Source organism: Leptinotarsa decemlineata, unplaced genomic scaffold (assembly GCF_025532065.1).
Source record: "Leptinotarsa decemlineata unplaced genomic scaffold, Ldec_3_MD MMD2_tig00001621_RagTag_RagTag, whole genome shotgun sequence".
In the NCBI taxonomy this organism is placed as follows: Eukaryota; Metazoa; Arthropoda; class Insecta; order Coleoptera; family Chrysomelidae; genus Leptinotarsa; species Leptinotarsa decemlineata.
Window position 1 is genome coordinate 2,878,084 of NW_027412566.1, and position 18,108 is coordinate 2,896,191.

General features: G+C 32.8%; 1 protein-coding gene across 1 annotated transcript in view; it reads right to left on the bottom strand.

Annotated features, from left to right (window-relative positions):
* The window catches only part of Pi3K68D (phosphatidylinositol-4-phosphate 3-kinase catalytic subunit Pi3K68D), a 60,432-nt gene extending 43,251 nt beyond the window's left edge, over positions 1-17,181 (bottom strand). Inside the window, exons 1-13 of the mRNA XM_074176168.1 lie at positions 16,935-17,181; positions 16,590-16,830; positions 15,886-16,168; positions 11,156-11,411; positions 8,672-8,865; positions 8,519-8,615; positions 7,623-7,778; positions 7,301-7,521; positions 7,147-7,246; positions 3,146-3,354; positions 2,958-3,093; positions 316-526; positions 82-258 (exon numbers count right to left, since the gene is read on the bottom strand). Coding sequence (XP_074032269.1) covers positions 82-258; positions 316-526; positions 2,958-3,093; positions 3,146-3,354; positions 7,147-7,246; positions 7,301-7,521; positions 7,623-7,778; positions 8,519-8,615; positions 8,672-8,865; positions 11,156-11,411; positions 15,886-16,168; positions 16,590-16,830; positions 16,935-17,094 — 2,441 coding nt within the window. The 5' untranslated portion in view covers positions 17,095-17,181. The remainder of the gene's footprint in view (positions 1-81; positions 259-315; positions 527-2,957; positions 3,094-3,145; positions 3,355-7,146; positions 7,247-7,300; positions 7,522-7,622; positions 7,779-8,518; positions 8,616-8,671; positions 8,866-11,155; positions 11,412-15,885; positions 16,169-16,589; positions 16,831-16,934) is intronic.
* Positions 17,182-18,108: the final 927 nt, after the last annotated feature.

Consider the following 18,108-nt stretch of genomic DNA (forward strand, 5'->3'; position numbering starts at 1 on the left):
CTCAATCGTCAGATGTCAAAAATTAACGAGGCTCCCCAAGGAGACAATTGATGTATATTTTTTGTAACGTTCATGACTAACCCTTCATAGTTGAAGAACTGAACAGCAGTCCAACCGATTTCTTCTTCCTTGTAAACGGGCATACTCGAATTCTTAGCTTCTTCACTGTCAGAAGGGAGCAGCGTTTTACCAAACACTTGTAACACTAATCGAGATTCTCTAGCTAGGCTGTTTATCGATACATCTTCGAACTCCAACCTGGAAATGTATTGAAATAAATTACGTTTCATTGTAAAGGGACCATTTTCTAATCACCAGTTATCGAAAACAATCCTCGAAGGCCAATACTTGTCCCTCTCCACTTTTTTACTAGCTTGCGAACACAGCATACGACCAATTTTTTTGGTTCCGTGATATATTTGAGACGTTATATAATATTCCTCGAATTCTCTTTCGAACGACGGTCGATGAATTGCGCATATCCTCGTTACAACTGAATCCATGATGTCGTGGACATATCTCACACCTGAAAAATAACCATCATGAAAACCGTATTGAAAAAGATAAATTTTTTAGAACACTGGAAAGAAAGAAATTAATTTATTCATTAATGGACCAACTACATGGTATCGAACATGTCAACTTATACTTATAAATATGTAAACAAACATGTAAATATACATATAAACATAGGACCATAAAATACAGATATATATATATATATATATATATATATATATATATATATATATATATATATATATATATATATATATATATATATATATATATATATATATATATATATATATATACATATATGTATAAATAAAAATGTAAAAACGTATCAGATATCCACAAAAACTCAATCAGCGAAATACTCTTGTAATGTATAATAAGATTTAGCCAATAAGAAATCTTTCAGTGATTTTTTTAATTCGATAGTATTACAGGCTTTCATTAGATTAGGGAGTTTATTATATATTTTTACCCCGGCATAAGTTGACGATTTTTCAAATGCGGATGTTCTGTGAGTCATTGTTATTAAATTTGAAGCATTTCTAGTGCAATATTGATGGTGGTAATTGTTTTTATTAGCTCATTTTCATGCTTTTTAATGTGTAAGCAACTTTTATAAATATAAATGCAGCAAACTGTCATAATCTTTTTACTCTTAAAAATTTCCCTGCAAGAATCACGTGGCTTCATGTTGAACATCATTCTAACAATTCGTTTTTGAATAACAAATATCCTATTTATTTCTGTAGCATTTCCCCATAACGTGATGTGAAAAGATAGTGCAGAATATACTAATGCATAATAAACTTGGATAAGTATATTCTCATGAAGTTCATACCTCAATTGCAGAATTGCGAAGTATGATTTGGATAGTTTTTTAGATAAACCTTCAATATGCTCAGACCATGAGAGTGATTTATCAATCATTACACCCAGAAACTTAGTGGAGTTATGTGTCTGTAGGACTTTACTATCGATCAAATTGTTCTTATTGAAATATATAATTTTTGTTTTCTGTGCATTTAGCATCAGTTTATTGGAATGACAATATTTTGTCATTTCACTAATACAGAGTTCGACCGATAAAATCATATCCTCCATAGATGACTCAGCTATAGCAAATGTTGTGTCATCAGCAAAATTGATTAGATAAAAGCGCCTATCGACATTAATTGGGAGGTCATTGAGAAATAGTAAGAAAAGCAATGGTCCCAGAATTGAACCTTGCGCTACTCCAACATCAACTGAATATCTTTCTGACTCAACACTATCTATTTCTACAAAGAATTGTCTATTTGATAGGAATGAAATGATCCAGTCAAGAATATTTCCTCTAATGCCAATATTATACAGTTTGGAAGCCATAAACACTTTATCAATACAGTCGAAAGCTTTAGACAAGTCAAAGAAAATTCCTGCCACGTGCTTCCTATTGTCCATATTCCTAGATATGAAATCAACAAAAAGGGTAGTAGCAGATTCAGTTGACCTGCCCATGCGAAATCCATGTTGAGAATCAGATAAAATTTTATGACTTATTAAAAAATTCATTAGTCTATTGTACATTAGTCTTTCTGAAATTTTTGAAAAAATACTGAGAAGACTAATTGGTCTATAATTATCAATTTCTGATCTATTACCACTTTTATGTATGGCGATCACTTTACTCAATTTCAGCACATCTGGAAATTCACCTGTTTCAATAGACATATTGATCAGGTCAGTTAGGGGTTGCACCACACTAATGGAAACTAGTTTCAAAACATACACTATACATCAACATCATTTCAAGTAATCGTCTGCTTTTTTGATTCTGATGGGTTTGCAGATATATCAATAATAATAATTTATTTATTCATTAACGGGTAACACCCAATTAAGTTTAAGAGATTTCACAATAAATTATATGAATACAACAAATAATTACATCTAACTTACTTGCTAAAAGTAAAACTAATTTATTAATAAAGAATAACAGTGAGAAAGTCAGTTTCCACTCTACGACTACTTAGCTTCATTATATCTGCAACCTTACGAATATCATCTAATGAATGGTCCTTCAAGGGCATTTTTAACATGAACACCAACAATTTAAAAAATTTGTTTTGCACCCGTTCTATGTTAAGTGCAGGACTTTCATAAGTGGGTGACCAAATGGGACTGCAATAATCTAAGACTGATCTTATCAGGGTGAAATACAACAGCAGAGGTGGCTAAAGTATACAATGAAAATTATACAGCAATTCAATATAAAAATTATTACATGTTGAATAACTGCTATTTGAAAAAATCCAAAGTATTTGATAATAAACGATGTCAGTTGTGTCAAAAAGCTACTTAGCATCTCATATTACTATTATTGTATCATAATTTGATACACCGAAAAACAATTTAATTTTCCATCACTGTTCAAAGGGAAATGTGGCAGATGTACTCACTTTCACTGGAGGTTGAATTTTTGACTTCGAAATCGACAGAATAAGCCTGGCAGTACATTTCAATAAGATTCTGGATGGCGAATCGAATTTTGTTACAGGTATCGCTTACTCCCTCCGAAAATGTCAGCCGCAAACTCTGAAATGGAATTTTTAATGAAAATCCACTCTTTTCAAGATGATTCACTCACGTTTCCCGGAAAGTTTCTACAAGATTCCTCAAGAGCTTCGATCGTCTGCATTATATCTAGCGTGCAGAGGTCCCCCATCAAGTTGACGATATATTTGACTGACTGTATCACGTTCAGGGGTTGGAGTGTCGGCATGACAGACGGGGTGCTGCTTTGGTCCATCTGGAGGGCAGCTCCTTCCAATTTTTTCATCTCCTTCTCAACAGTTTCTAAAAAACAATAACATACTACTTTGTTCAAGAAGTGAGGTGAATTTTCTCAAAAAAATATTTATTTATTTATCTACTAATTTGTCCCTTTCAAAGTAGTCTCTATCAGATAAAATACACTTTTGACAGCGTTTTTTTTCAATTATTGAAGCAGTTCTGATATGCACTTTTTGTTGCCCTCATTAAAGACTTTTTCATTTATAATTTAGGGAAGTTTTAAAGGATTTTTTTTTTGTGAGAGAGCCTATTATAATTAATCAGAGTACTATCAAGATACTTTTTGATTCGACTTGTGGCTGACTCATTTTATGTAATTAATAGTGAACATTTTCCAAATAAACTCTTATTGGCTATATTCGTGCAAGTTATGTATTGTGCTATGTAAATACTAATTGGTTTTATTTTTTTGTTCTTTGTACATATGTTCAATAACTACCTAAAATTTTATTCAACAACTATCTGCCAATGTATATTATTTTGTAGTGTATAGTTTTCGAGAACATTACTCGAATAATTATAACTTGACAAGTAGCGATAGCTACAATGTGCGAATTTATTTCTAGAATTATTTTAACCAAGTTTTGTCAATAAGATGTTAATCTTCAGACAATAAAGCATATTTTGACTTTGACTTATCCTTTCATGGGTCTCTTCAATCTTATGAACAGGAAAAAGTCGCAAGGGACCAAATCTAGTGAATGCAGAGGCCGAGGCATGACTGAGACGTTTTTTTTGTCAAAAAAATTTCGAACAAGCAACGACAAATGAGCAGGTGCATAACTTCAAGATAATACTCCTTATTGACCATACGACCATGTGGCAAGGACTCCTGATACACTACGGTAACTACGGTACGGTAATCAAAGAAAACAGTGGGCAAAACCTTGACATTTGATCGAACTTGGCGTGCTTTTTTGGTCTTGGCTCTCCTAGGCTCTTCCGTTGGGATAATTGGACTTTGATTTTGATGACATAACCGTATTCGCATTAACTTCGTCTATACGAAGTTAATCCGAACAGCTAAATAAAAGACTAATGGCATTATTCTTTATTTCTAATAAAAAAATTCGTGAAGGTTTATGAAATAAAATTAATTTTGAGAAAAAAATATGCCACGCCGCCCATGCATATAAAGAAACTGCCGACGTTGAATGAAGCAATTATTTTTATGGAAATAGCTTGAAGAGCTGATAAATTGGCCATATGAGAGAAATAATATTTGTGAGAGCATTGAAATGATGAAACGCTATTTGATTCATGAAGAAAAGAATGTTAATACTCTGTAGGGAATAAAACTAATTTATTGAAAAAAATCAGTTTTGAATGTCAAGCATTTTTAAAATTTTGTTTCAAAACAATCCTCAGTGATTACTACCCTATAAAAATATACTATGCTGACGGAATTCCGCCAGTATTGTTAAGGAATTGCTGTCACAGTTTATCACATCCCCTTAAAATACTTTTTCAAAGATCATTTGATACAGGGATTTTTCCAGGTGTTTGGAAAAAATCTTTCCTTTCTCCAGTATTCAAAAGTGAAAACAGAAATGATATTCAGAATTACAGGGGTATCTCGAAAATTTCTTGTATTCCCAAAGTATTTGAATCTTTAATTACGGATGAAATATTCAATAATTTCAAACACGTCATAATAGATGAACAACATGGATTCTACAAGGGAAGGTCTACAGCCACCAATTTGGCTGTCTATCAAAACTTCATCACAAATAAGCTTGAGCAAGGGTTCCAAGTTGATGTTATCTACACGGACCTTGCTAAAGCCTTCGATTCAGTTTGTCATGAACTATTAATTTTAAAACTTAATAATCTTGGAATAACGGGCAGATACTTGAAATTTATTGAATCCTACCTTTCCGGTAGATTGCAGAATGTGAGGATAGCTGACAGTGTGTCAGAAACAATTCATGTGACTTCAGGGGTTCCGCAAGGTTCGCACATTGGTCCTATATTATTTCTACTCTTTATTAATGATGTTAAATCAGTGTTTAAACACTGTAATATCTCTCTGTATGCGGACGACCTTAAGTTTTTCAAAACAGTGCAATCTATCAATGATATTGAATGTATTCAGAATGACCTAGATAGCTTTTGTACCTACTGTGATACTAATTGTCTAAAAGTTAACATTAAGAAATGTAATGTGTTGAGATTTTATAGAATAAGACAGCCTGTCATTGGAAACTACTCCATTAATGATGCAACTCTTCAAACTGTCAAAAAGCTTATGCGATTTGGGAATTACTTTCGATAAAGATCTAAGCTTTATTGATCATGTCAATAATATCTGTAATAAAGCATTCAGAATGCTCGGATTCATCAAAAGGAATACCCGGCATATTACAGAATATGATGCTATAAAGACATTATACTTTTCACTGGTTTGGAGTATTTTAGAATATAATAGTGTAATTTGGTGTCCTCTTTATTCTTGTCATAAAGAGAGGCTTGAAAAAGTGCAAAATCGCTTTTCTAAATATATAATTTGGAAACTTGGCCTACCCTACTTTGGATTTACCTCGCAAATGAGGCTGTCTGTATTAGATTTATTATCACTTGAGGACAAACGTAAACTTGCAATGGTTCTATTCGTTCATAAAATAATATACTTCCACTACAATTGTTCAGCTATTTCAGATGACCTTTGCCTTTCTGTTAACTCAAGATCCTTAAGAAGCAATCGCATTTTTTCATTTGGGTTGCGATTCCACAACACTAACTATGGCTCGATGGAAATAAGTTGTAGGCTTCAAAAAAATTTCAATACATACTTTTCAGAACTTGATCTTTTTCATTTGTCATACTTAAAATTCAAAAAAATGGCAATTAGACGACTTCATCAAGAGATTGTTCATTAAACTTCTGAATAGTCGTTTATTATTTCTTTTAATAATCATAACTTATTCTAGTATTCGTACATGTCTTTTTTTCAATTTGAACTTAATGTACTACTTAACAAATGAAAATGCATACCTTTATTCGATATGAAGTAATAACTTGACTTTAGGGTTTGTTTGCACATTGATGTAACATTTGGGACTTTGTTACAATTCTGTAATGTATTAAACGAAAGTCATTTTTTGTGGAGGAAAAAATCAGTTTTTTATCGACCTTTTTTTTGGGTAATGGTTACCTTCCACAATCTGAAAAAATATAAAAATTATAATGGAGAACTTTATACAAGTGTAGAAGGGCAAACTTTTTAGTTTACCCCGATAAGTTACTGCGTAAAAATCAAAGTATTTTTCACAAAGAAAAATCTTTTATTTATCAGTAACTTGTCGTATTTCACAATTTTGCCTATCAAAAAAATATTAAGAAATTATACTTATCTTTTACGTTTCGGAGGCCAAAATATAATTTTTATATTTTTTCAGATTGTGGAAGGTAACCATTACCCAAAAAAAGGTCGATAAAAATCTGTAATGTACTTGAGACATAGTTACGTTTTTGTTTTATAATTTAACTATTCATTAGTGTTGAATGTCATTAAGCTTATTTTTGTCTTTTTAATATTTTTTCTTTTTTTATATTCCATTTGGTATTTTATTATTAGTTTGTGGTGTATAGGACTGAAAAAATAAATAGGTTTATTTATTTTTAAGCAATTACAATAGTTTATAATAAGGATTTTATTTGTTGGGTTCATAACTGAACTCTAATGCTTGACTGGTTTCAACAATTGAAACTTTCTTGATGTACCATTTGGGATTTTATAATAATTCTGTAGTGTACTTGACCGATAAATAAATAAATAAATAAAAAAGTACTGACCTAGCAATATATTCAGTTTCTCAAAAGTAAGTCTGACAACCGAGTCATTTGGAATGATATTATCAAACTTCAACGTTTCTTCGTCGTTATCATCTTGTACCTAAAAAAAACTCACATGTTACCACGTAAATCATTCGAAGATGGAATATCTCACTGTTCTTGCGAAAGATTTGTCTTTTTTGGAATCCGGAATCAAAATGAGAACCACATCCTCATCAAGTTTGATACAGTCGTGAACGTATTCGTAATCGCTGAGAAAGGTAGTCGGAACCAAATACTCATTACTCCCGCATACTTTTAGAGTGTACTGAGTGGAAGTGGGAGCATCCAGACCGTAAGTTAACTGGAGAGTGACATGCTCTACGCTGGAATTCACTGAAATAACATTAAATCAATTTGAGAATAGAGATTTTTCTCTATAAACATGAAATGTTTTGAATAATTAGATCAAGAGTTTCAAAAATGCAATAACATACCATCACACGTGAAGCTAATCGGCTGATTGAAGTTGGCTCCTTCAAAATTCGGATGTACTTGTAATTTGATACTGAGGCCTTCGCTGTACTTGTAGTTCACCATGGGACTTATCACTAGCCCCATATTGGTGTCAGGGTCGTTATACCGGAACTGTTCTGAAATATAAAGGCACATTGTAAGTGAACTTTCCCTAGAGTTAATTTTTCGAAGAGTTTTCCGTCTATACCTCTATTTGAATTTAATTTTCCGGAAGAATTTTCTTTGTATTCATTTTTAATATTCAGACCGCTTCTCACGGTTGGGAGTGTGAAAGAAAAAACCAGTGGCTGAAATTCTAAAAGAAAGCATAGTCTGGTTCAATTTGATATATTTGTCCTCTCTATTTACCAAAATCATACAAAAGGAAAACTTTCGAATTAATATCACTGGAAGTACAGTCCACGTACATTAATACTTAACAAAAACCTTTTTTTGTAGAACGGAGTCAGGAAGACCCTTTTTTTTCTTTTCCATAAATCTATTGGAACCTTCAATTGCTAATCCCACTTCTGACACAATTTTTTTATCTTTTTCTACCTCAGAAAGGAATTCAACAGAAAGGAAGTAGATTACTGGAGAATAAGAGAGCAGATTGTCCTTTTCCTGGAAAAACTTTTTCCTTACTGAGAAGAAGGGAGACCTCTGATAATTGGATCTAAGATATCAGTATACAACTGTTGTAAAAATAGTATTTTGCCGAATGATTTTATGAAAGTCAACTTTCTGGTTATTATTATTAAAAAAATAAGTTAGGTTCCAGTAAAAATGAAACCTTGAATTGGAAGGTTACTTTTTTTTAACAGAACTGCTTCAAGAGAATTGTTCTCAGACATTTTTTTTAACTTTTGGAACTTACTTCTTAAATTGTACACCATATTATAGAAGGCTTTCAAATCTGTATCCTTATTATCTGATCTATTGCCGACCTCTTCGATGATATTCAGAAGATTTCTCTGGAAAAAAGAGGCGATGTCATAAATTATCATTTCTCAAAAGAAAATGTATGTACCTTGAAATTTTTCGAACTCCTCCTGTCAATCGTAGACATTCGTGGGGGAGCTGGAGAATTGGGTGTGTTATCAGGTTTGTTTATGGTAGCGTAAATAGGGTCGCAGACACTATTATTACCCGAGCCGGAATAGATAAAGTCGTAGGGATCATATTCCTCGTACACGCTGTTACAAACTGACATAGCATCATCAACTGAAAAAATAAGAGGGACACTAAATATAAGAAGTTAAAATTGTAGAAGAAATATTTGGTATTATTGAAACATTATGAAACTTCAGCACAATCAAGTCAAAACATGAATGTTAATAAAAAGTCATTGTTACGCTTGAAAAACCATACAAATTTTTATTATTTTTCATTTTGAAAAATCAATGACTCCTATATGAGGAACCTTTATTTTCTCAGAATTCTGATTTCTTCTTATAAACCTTGGGTTGGTCGTGATTAGCCAGTTGAAGAAAGAACTTCGAAACTGTAAAGAAACACGTGAATGTCGCTAACATACTAATACTTTTTATTACATTACGTATACATACATCAACAATAAAGTGTCTATTTTGCACAAGAGATGGCGTTACTAGTAACACAAATAAGAAATATTTTTATTTCGATACATTATTCTAACAGAAACCACTGTGTGACTTATGTTTGTGAGGTTGCAGTCAATTTTGCTGATGCTACGGAGTAAGAAAAAACTCTTTGGTATTGTGTCAATCTTTTGGAAATGTTTATTTCCTTCTTCAGGACTTACTGAAAAATTGTGGACAAATTAAAAACACAGTTACAATTACATAAACCGGATAAGACTACTTACTATCGTGAGTTTGAGAGAAGCTACTTCCTTCATAGCAATCAAAGCTTATCGCTCATCTTAATCAGACAAACAGTGTAGGAACATTTCAATTTCTACAATTTATGGAAAATTGCAAAATAGTTTTTAGTTTGTGTGTACCTATGTATACACAACATTTGAGAATGATTTTATGAACCTAAACCGGTCGTAACAAATAAAAATCTTAGTAGAAATTAGAAAAAAGTTATTTTCTTCATCCCATATTCAATTTGTGTGTTTAAGATGTCATTCAGGTATTTATACTCGTGAGTGAAATCTAAAACTAATCCAAACTTGAATTGAAGGGGTTATATTTTTGGGAGTGATTAATTTTTGGGAAAAAGAGTTTTTGGCTTTCTACTACTCCATCTTGATACAAAAAAATGTGGGAATCTTCCAAAGAAAGGAAGGAAGTAATCAATTTGAAAATAAGTAACTCTATACATGGATGTGTAGATCATGCAAAGAAGCAACTTTCATACATAAACTGGAAGAAAGCCTTCCTGAAACAGCTACTTTCATATAAACATTGAATTACACGAAAGAAAAAATTCTTTCGAAACAAATACTTTTACATGGACACTGAATTATACAGAAGATACTTTTCTCTACTCAGTTTGTATTCCAAACATTCGTTATGGAATGAAATTCAGATATCATTCACAGGAGTTCTACTTTAAATGAATGGTAATAAATTGCACTTACATGGAACACTGTCATCCTCACTGGCATACATCAATGTTTCGCCATAAGACACTTGCCTTAGGGCTCGTCAGTAATTCAATGTTTATATGAAAGCAGCTGTTTCAGGAGGCCTTTCTACACATCCATGTCTAGAGTTACTTATTTTCAAATTAATTACTTCCTTCCTTTCTTTGGAAGATTCCCACATTTTTTTATATCAAGATGGAGTAGTAGAAAGCCAAAAACTTTCTTTCCCAATAATCCAAACTATTATTATAAATAGAAAAGATTCGTTTGTAATGTTCAAACTCAAAAAAACTATTTAGAAAATTAGAGATCCCTACGAAAATTGTGAGAGCAATGTTAACATTTGTGTAGAAATATCGGACGTGACTTTTTTACTTTTGTGTTTTGTTTCAAATGTTTTTGAAAATCCTTCGAATATTAGGTTTTCGTATGTATGTATCTCTCCTCAATGAAGTCTTTAAAATTATTTTGATTTCTATCAAAGAATTGATACATGGGATATTTCTTCCCCGCAGCTTTGTTCACGAGATGAAGCTGTTACTAGTCGAAGGTTTCATACATGCAGTCGAGTTGGGTTGAAATTAATCGACTCCCAGAAACTTAGCTGTTACAGTCGAATCTTTCCTGCACTGACGAGGGGTAATACCTCGAAACCGATATGCAGGTGATCTTCTCTAACAATTTCAGCATGATCCTGCTGCTGGATGAATGAGAAACATCCGCGAGACTTAATGACAGACATAAATGTCTGTCGTATATAATTCAATATCCAGCGTGGTACCAGCCGGGAAAGTAGATGTTTTCCGGCAGGCACTTACTAGAACCTACGGTGTAGGTAGTTGGGAGAGATGGATATTTTTAGATTTGATTTAGAAATATTTGAACAAATTTATTGATACTTAGGTAGATCAGTTTGCTGAAAATCTACTTTTAACTTACCTGAACAGTCCGGACTGATAGCCCGAGCGATTGATGAACTGTAAAATGACTCGGAAAGAGGGTCGAATTCCTGTAAAATGCTCACTCTCACGCTATCCCTATCGTCGGAGTGGGCAAAATCAATTAAATTCGGTGAAATGGAGTCTGGCTTCCTCTCGGGCAACGAAGAAGTTTTCGAAGATATGGACGTTCTTCTTGGTATCACCAACGGCGGCGGAGGTCTACGTTGGTTTTTCGGCGGAAGAGCTGGTGGGGTCTACAAAAATTCATTTGCTTGTTTCATTTATTCCTTACATCATTACTCCAGGTATGTTTTGTGTACAATGAAATTCTATCTATAGTCAGGTACCCTCTCATTTTTTAAACTTATAATAATAATAATTCAATTCCCAAGAAACATACTAGGGATATAGGATATACAGTGTGTAACAACGAAAACTTAACAGAGCCGTTTTTGAATATAAAAAGTAAGATTTTTAAAAAAAGCTCGGACACGTCGATTTCTAATTAAAGGGGGACTTCAATCGCATTATCGTCATTCACTACCCTTCTCTAAACATTTCTTTTCTTATTTAAAACCGAACCTGTCTCCCTGAATTTTGTGACCAAATCCAGAATGTGATTTCTGCTTAGGTGTTTACCAGGGTTTTGCTCGTTAAATAAAATTGATGTTCTACTAGCATTTTGGTCGTTGCCAAAAAATTAAGCAATGACTGAAACCCTTTCGGCTGGATGTCCTCATTCCTTGAAGGAAGGAGACAATATGTATCTCTCCAGTGTACGGTCAAAAATGAAATCCAGAGAATAAATTCTGAGCCTTTCAGTGTAGATATGGGAGTACCTCAAGGGTCCATTCTGGGCCAAATCCTTTTTATTTTATATGTAAACAATATAGACTCTGTTGTTTCTGAAGTTCATTATACAGCTTATACCGACGACATTTCTATGATCATCTCGGCATCAGATGATGAAATATTGAAAGACAAATGTGCTTCTGCAGTTGAACATATATCAGAATTTTTCAATTATCATGATTTATTTTTTAATTCGGATAAAACAAATATTATTCGTTTTCATAATAGACTAAATAGGATGGAAGACTTCAGTTTCAGTGTTGATAATGTTACATACTCAAAATCGAATAAAAGTGTTAAATTCCTGGGTATTCTTCTTGATGAAAACTTGAACTGGAATGCTCATTGCCAGCATCTAATTTCTAAGCTTAATTCAATGAAATTTCTATTTATGAATCTGCGGACAGTTTTAACTACCACTCAACTAATGAGTATTTATTATGCTCAAGTTGATTCAAGACTGAGGTATGGTGTCTGCTTCTGGGGTGGGTCATCCATGACTCATAACGTATTCATTGCTCAAAAACGCATTATACGGTGTATTGCGAATGTCTCAAGGAGAGAATCTTGCAGACATCTGTTTATATATTTGAAATATGCAGCTACATATTCAAAAACAAAACACATTTCAAAATGAATAAAAATGTTCATCACTATGACACTAGAACAAAAAATAGATTTCATGTGCCATATGCAAGACTAAGAATAACTTCATTTGCACCAGAATACATTGGAATAAAAATATTCGACAAACTGCCCGATCATTTAAGGGAAGAACATAATTATGTGATGTTTAAGAGAAATTTAAAGAGTTTTCTAATTGAACAATGTTTTTATTCATTGAATGAATTTTTTAGATTAGATAAGTAGGGTATTATTTTAGTTTTAAGGTGTTGTTTCGACTTGTATGTTTCTTATACTCTGTTTTTATCTTTATTTTTATTTCTTTTATTGACTATTCCTATACAATGTATATTGTCTACACGGAAATAAAGAATTATTATTATTATAGTAGTGTAAGGCATTTTTAAACAAATAACAATACACGACCCGTTTAAACAAAACACTCGAACGATGTACTATTGAAAACTGGAAGAAAGGCATACAACTTACCGAGTAGTCTGTCTAATGTATTATTAACATGGCAATTTCAACTTCGAATTATCTCGAAAACTAATCGTTACAAAAATTTTCTTTTAACAGAGTTGTAAAGGTATTCGAAAGACCTTTAAAATAAGGTGCCACTCGACCTACTTTCCCTATCTAAATGAGGGTCGTCGGACGCACCCCTCCGAGAGGGTGCGTACTACAAAAAATCTGATTAGTCTGAAATGTGTCCCCCTTTAATTAGACATCGACGTGCCCGAGATTTTTTTAAAAATCTTTTTTTTTTATATTCAAAAACGGCTCTGTTAAGTTTTCGTTGTTACAAACTGTAGAAAAGAACCAAAGGAAAGTTTAACTAATTTGCTCAAATGAAAGTTTACGGAATATATAAAATATCGATAAAAATAATATAATAGTTCATATCAGAAGATATTTTTTTAGATTTATTTTGCTGACATTTTTCAAAGAATTTGATAAATTATTATATAATCTAAAACTACTCATATAAATCGATTGTTTACCAATATTTGTTCAACAACCTAATATTTGACAACCGAATCATCTCTATATTTGAAACAACACACGGTTTTTTCACAACTACAAAGTTCTTTGAATTCAAAACCTAAATTGTTGATAGATGTACATTCACAAAACTTTTCAATGAACTTATAATCCATTCACATGACAACACCAAACTTCTTTAATACTTTTTGTGACAAACACGTGTTGGATGAAAACAATTCATGGAAATAGTCACTGCTGAATAATTGAGTTGTTTGCAACGTTTTTATCTCACCGGTTTAATCACCAGTACGAAAAGAAAAATATGTTCAGGTGCCAGTCAGAATGCATTGAATTTTTAAACTATTTCTCCTTTGCGGAACATTTTTTGAGGACAACTAAAATAAAAACGAAACCGGCGAAATATTTGTGTTACACAAGTTCCGAAATTTTATTGATACCATTGATAAGAACCATTAAACCTATCGAGTCATTTATAAAGTGCTCTTCACCTGATATCATTATAGAGAAAATGAAACTGATAAAAGATATCTATAAAATTGTAAACAAATATATAAATACACAGTGTTCATTTGCTAGTATTAGAAAGTATGTCACAGTAGTGAGAACATTCTTTAACGAAGAATTTCAAGTTTTTCAGCAGAGATTCGATTCTCACTTCAGGAATCGTTGAAAAATGTTTTTCTTAGCTTCAAACCACCACTTTTTCTTTTTGGTGTAAATTTTGCTCAAAATTTGTCTTTTTATTTTGAATGCTTTATTATTAGCTTCACCTGTATGTATGTATGTTTGTTTGTTACTCTCAAGCTCGAGATCTGTATTTGACAGAATTATCGACATTATTGCTTGATCTATCCGCGGACAGATGGCGCTGTACGTAACTCCTTGATATATCGGCATTATTGCTTGATCTATTCGCGGACAGATGGCGCTGTACGTAACCTCCTTGATATATCGGCATTATTGCTTGATCTATTCGCGGACAGATGGCGCTGTACATAACCTCCTTTTCAATGTCATTTCCTAAAATGTATTTATTTCAAATCTTATGGTATCTATCCAGATAGATACGACAATATTCAAAGAGAAAGTCTTGAGTCACACAGAAAACTATGTGGAGTAATTTTTCTATATAAATTACTGCACAGGTGAAATACACTTGTGCCAGCTTTTTCTCCAATTCTCGAAGTAGTTCTGACATGAACTTTTTGAAATATCTTTCAACTCTATCAGTGATTAAGTTTTTATCTCCACAATCGTCGCAAAACGCCGTACTTTCATGGATCTCTTCAATCTTGAGAACAGGAAAAAGTTGCAGGGGGGTAAATCTGGTGAATACGGTGGCTGTAGCATGATAACTGTGTTGTTTTTGGCCAAAATATCTCGAACAAGCAGTGATGAGTGAGTGATGACTGATTTATTTCATTTTATTGACCATGTTCTTACATCCTCAACGTTCATATTAGGTTATTGTTATTTATATGCCTCTTTTTAGTTCATATTATCACTTACTTCCAGTGATTTTACTTTTGTGATTTCATTTATATGTTATTTATATTTCACACAAGGCTTTGTCGTTAAGAATTTATTCTTCAGACAATAAAGCATATTTTTAATTGAATTGATTTGAACACTGATAATTTTAGAGGTTTCTAATGTGATGTCATAAATAAAAACATTTTTTTGCGCTTACATTGCAAATGCTGGCTGAAAACCCAACAAGGTGGATCAAAAATATACTACAGTACTGTACACCTCAAAAAGGTCTGCAATGGTATATGTCTATCCCTTAGGGATAACCCACAATAACCATTTTTTATCCTCGAAAAGTAATGGCTTATTTACGAAGCAATTTAAGCAATACAGCATTAATCCTTATCCAATTGAGTACCTTAAATACATTGTACATTTTATATAGATCAATATGGCCCTCTACAGCATCTAATTTAAATGAATATAGTTTTAAAATGCAGGGACGTGGCGGTTGCTGCGGTACTGGCCGGGAGGCCGGAGACGCATGCCTATAAATATCGCGTCGGAAGCCGCGCTTTGCCGTATAGCACTTTATAATTAGCAGCAATCATATGTACTCATATGTATAATAAGTATCAGCATTGCTCCGGTGCGGAGTCGGAACGGCTCGATAGTGAAGAATAAATCTATCTGACGATTTGCAATAGAAGTATTATTATCTTTATCATTATTCATCTATCTATAATCAAACTTCTGTGAAACTTTCAAGCATACCTGCACTTGAGGAGGCCGATACACATCCTGGCTGCTAACAGCAGCTGCTGGTACAACTGATCGATGAAAAGGCATCCTTGGAATGACTGGGCTGGACATGGAATACGGTATCCTAGGCACCGTAGGCTGGAAATAACTGAGAGGCGTAGGAATCACATTTGGTTGGGAAATATTTCTATAGAACGTTGGGTTTATGTTGGTGCTTATTGATGTCTGCGGCCAATATTTGAACTGTGAGGCCATTGGTGCTGATGTTACGACTAGTTGTTGCTGATTGTTGTAACTGGAGGAAAAAAAAGTACCCTCAGATTTGAAAATCTATAAAGAATATCCAATGGTCTACGTTATTTTCTGATCAAAAGGTTTACTGGGTCATATTTGCCTTTTTTGAACCACAGAAAAGTGTACATTCAATAGATGAATTGTTTCATTAGAAAATATGTACAACTGAGTTTACTGTAGACATTTCCAACATTATTGCTGCAGGTTAGATTTTCCCTAATGAATGAGTTCAATAAAATAGATTCAGAATAAGTTCATTACATTGACACCAAGTTAACTGAGTTTGTTTACTATGATACTTATTTTCTCTGATAATTATTCATTATTCAGCTGTCTAAATCAATGTATAATTAACCATTCACAGATTCGATCCAACTGGGGCTGAAATAACTCTTCAGCTGGTTCATAGTAAAGTGTCTCACCTTTGCTGTTTGCAGAAGTCGATTATGTCGGTGGATGGTGCTGGAACAGGGTTAGAAAAAGAAATCAAATCAGGTGGATCATCCACTGAGCTACTTTTCTTTTGTGAAGATGGAGGTGGAGCTAGAAGGGAATGTGTTGCGTTACTCGACTGAGCACCTGGTCGAGGTCTAGATTTGCTCTGCTGTCTATCAAATCTGATTTGTCCAGAATCTGTTTCATTCATTGACGCTGCTCTTGTCACTGAAAGTAATTGAAAATCTAAGACGTTTGACTCGGTGGTATATTTCTTTCAGTATCTTCTGAACATTCAGGATGTGGGTCTGCATAGAACATATACCACTCACCTGAAGCAAGTTTTGGTCTACTCGGAACAGATACAGAAGTAGCTGACCTATTCAGTTCTTGGATCTTTTTACTTTTGAATTGTTCCAGAGCAAGAGATTCCAAACTGAGAGCTTGAGCTCTTTCCAAATCTTCTTGAAACTGTTTATCGTAATCAGCCATTTTTTACTATTTTATCCCAATGCAATACAGGTAAATTAATAATTGTACATGATAAACAAATTTTGTGTAAACACAAAATTTTGCTGGCTGAAATTCAAAAACAAATTACTCATAACATGGAGGAATATTGACAACAGTAGTAACTTTTGTATAGTTAGCAGTTTTCCTGTAAAACATATTATTTAACAAACATTTCATTGATAATGTAATTATTTTCCATAATAGGCCTAACCTTAAAACAAACGTCAGTGTCACTTGTCAAAAGTGTCAAAATCAAATCAAATTAATTTAAAGCTAGAGTGGTCAAGGGCATTTAACATTTCTTATATAGGATTGCTCAATCTGGTCAATGTATCATACAATAATTGTGACGTCGATCCTAAATTTCAAACGTCAAATACATTTGAAACATGATCATACAATTTTTGCGTAAATAATTCAACTGTCTACAACTAGCTGGCTGTATTGTCAATAACTATTTTATGAAATGTAATTTAGATTTATCACCAATTTTTACTTTTCAAAATATTTCAGTTATTCAAGAGCTCTTCAAATTTTGTGTATTCGAAATATATTTTTAGATCAATGCAATTTTTTATGAAGGTATACCTACTTTAAATATATCCACATGACAGGGTTTCATAGCAGAGAAAAGCATGCGTTATAACTTAATATGCATGTTTTAGCCTTTTGAATAATTAATACAGCGCAAGAAATTTGTCTAATTGCCCTTTCCTTCGTTTGAAAATGTCCGTATAGAACGAAACTGAAGTAACGTTGGTTACAAATACAAGTGGTATAAAAACATATGAAATTTCTTTTCTCAATATTCAATTTGAATAAAGTCTACAATGCGTTCTCGATTTGAACTTGAATCTAAATAACTTCTCTAAAACATCATCGCATTTTGTGTTTTGTGTCATGATTAATGAATATATTACAATCGACTTCAGACATGATATTATCAGTAATGATAGGAAATTTCTACCTCCAGATAAAAACAACAATAATATC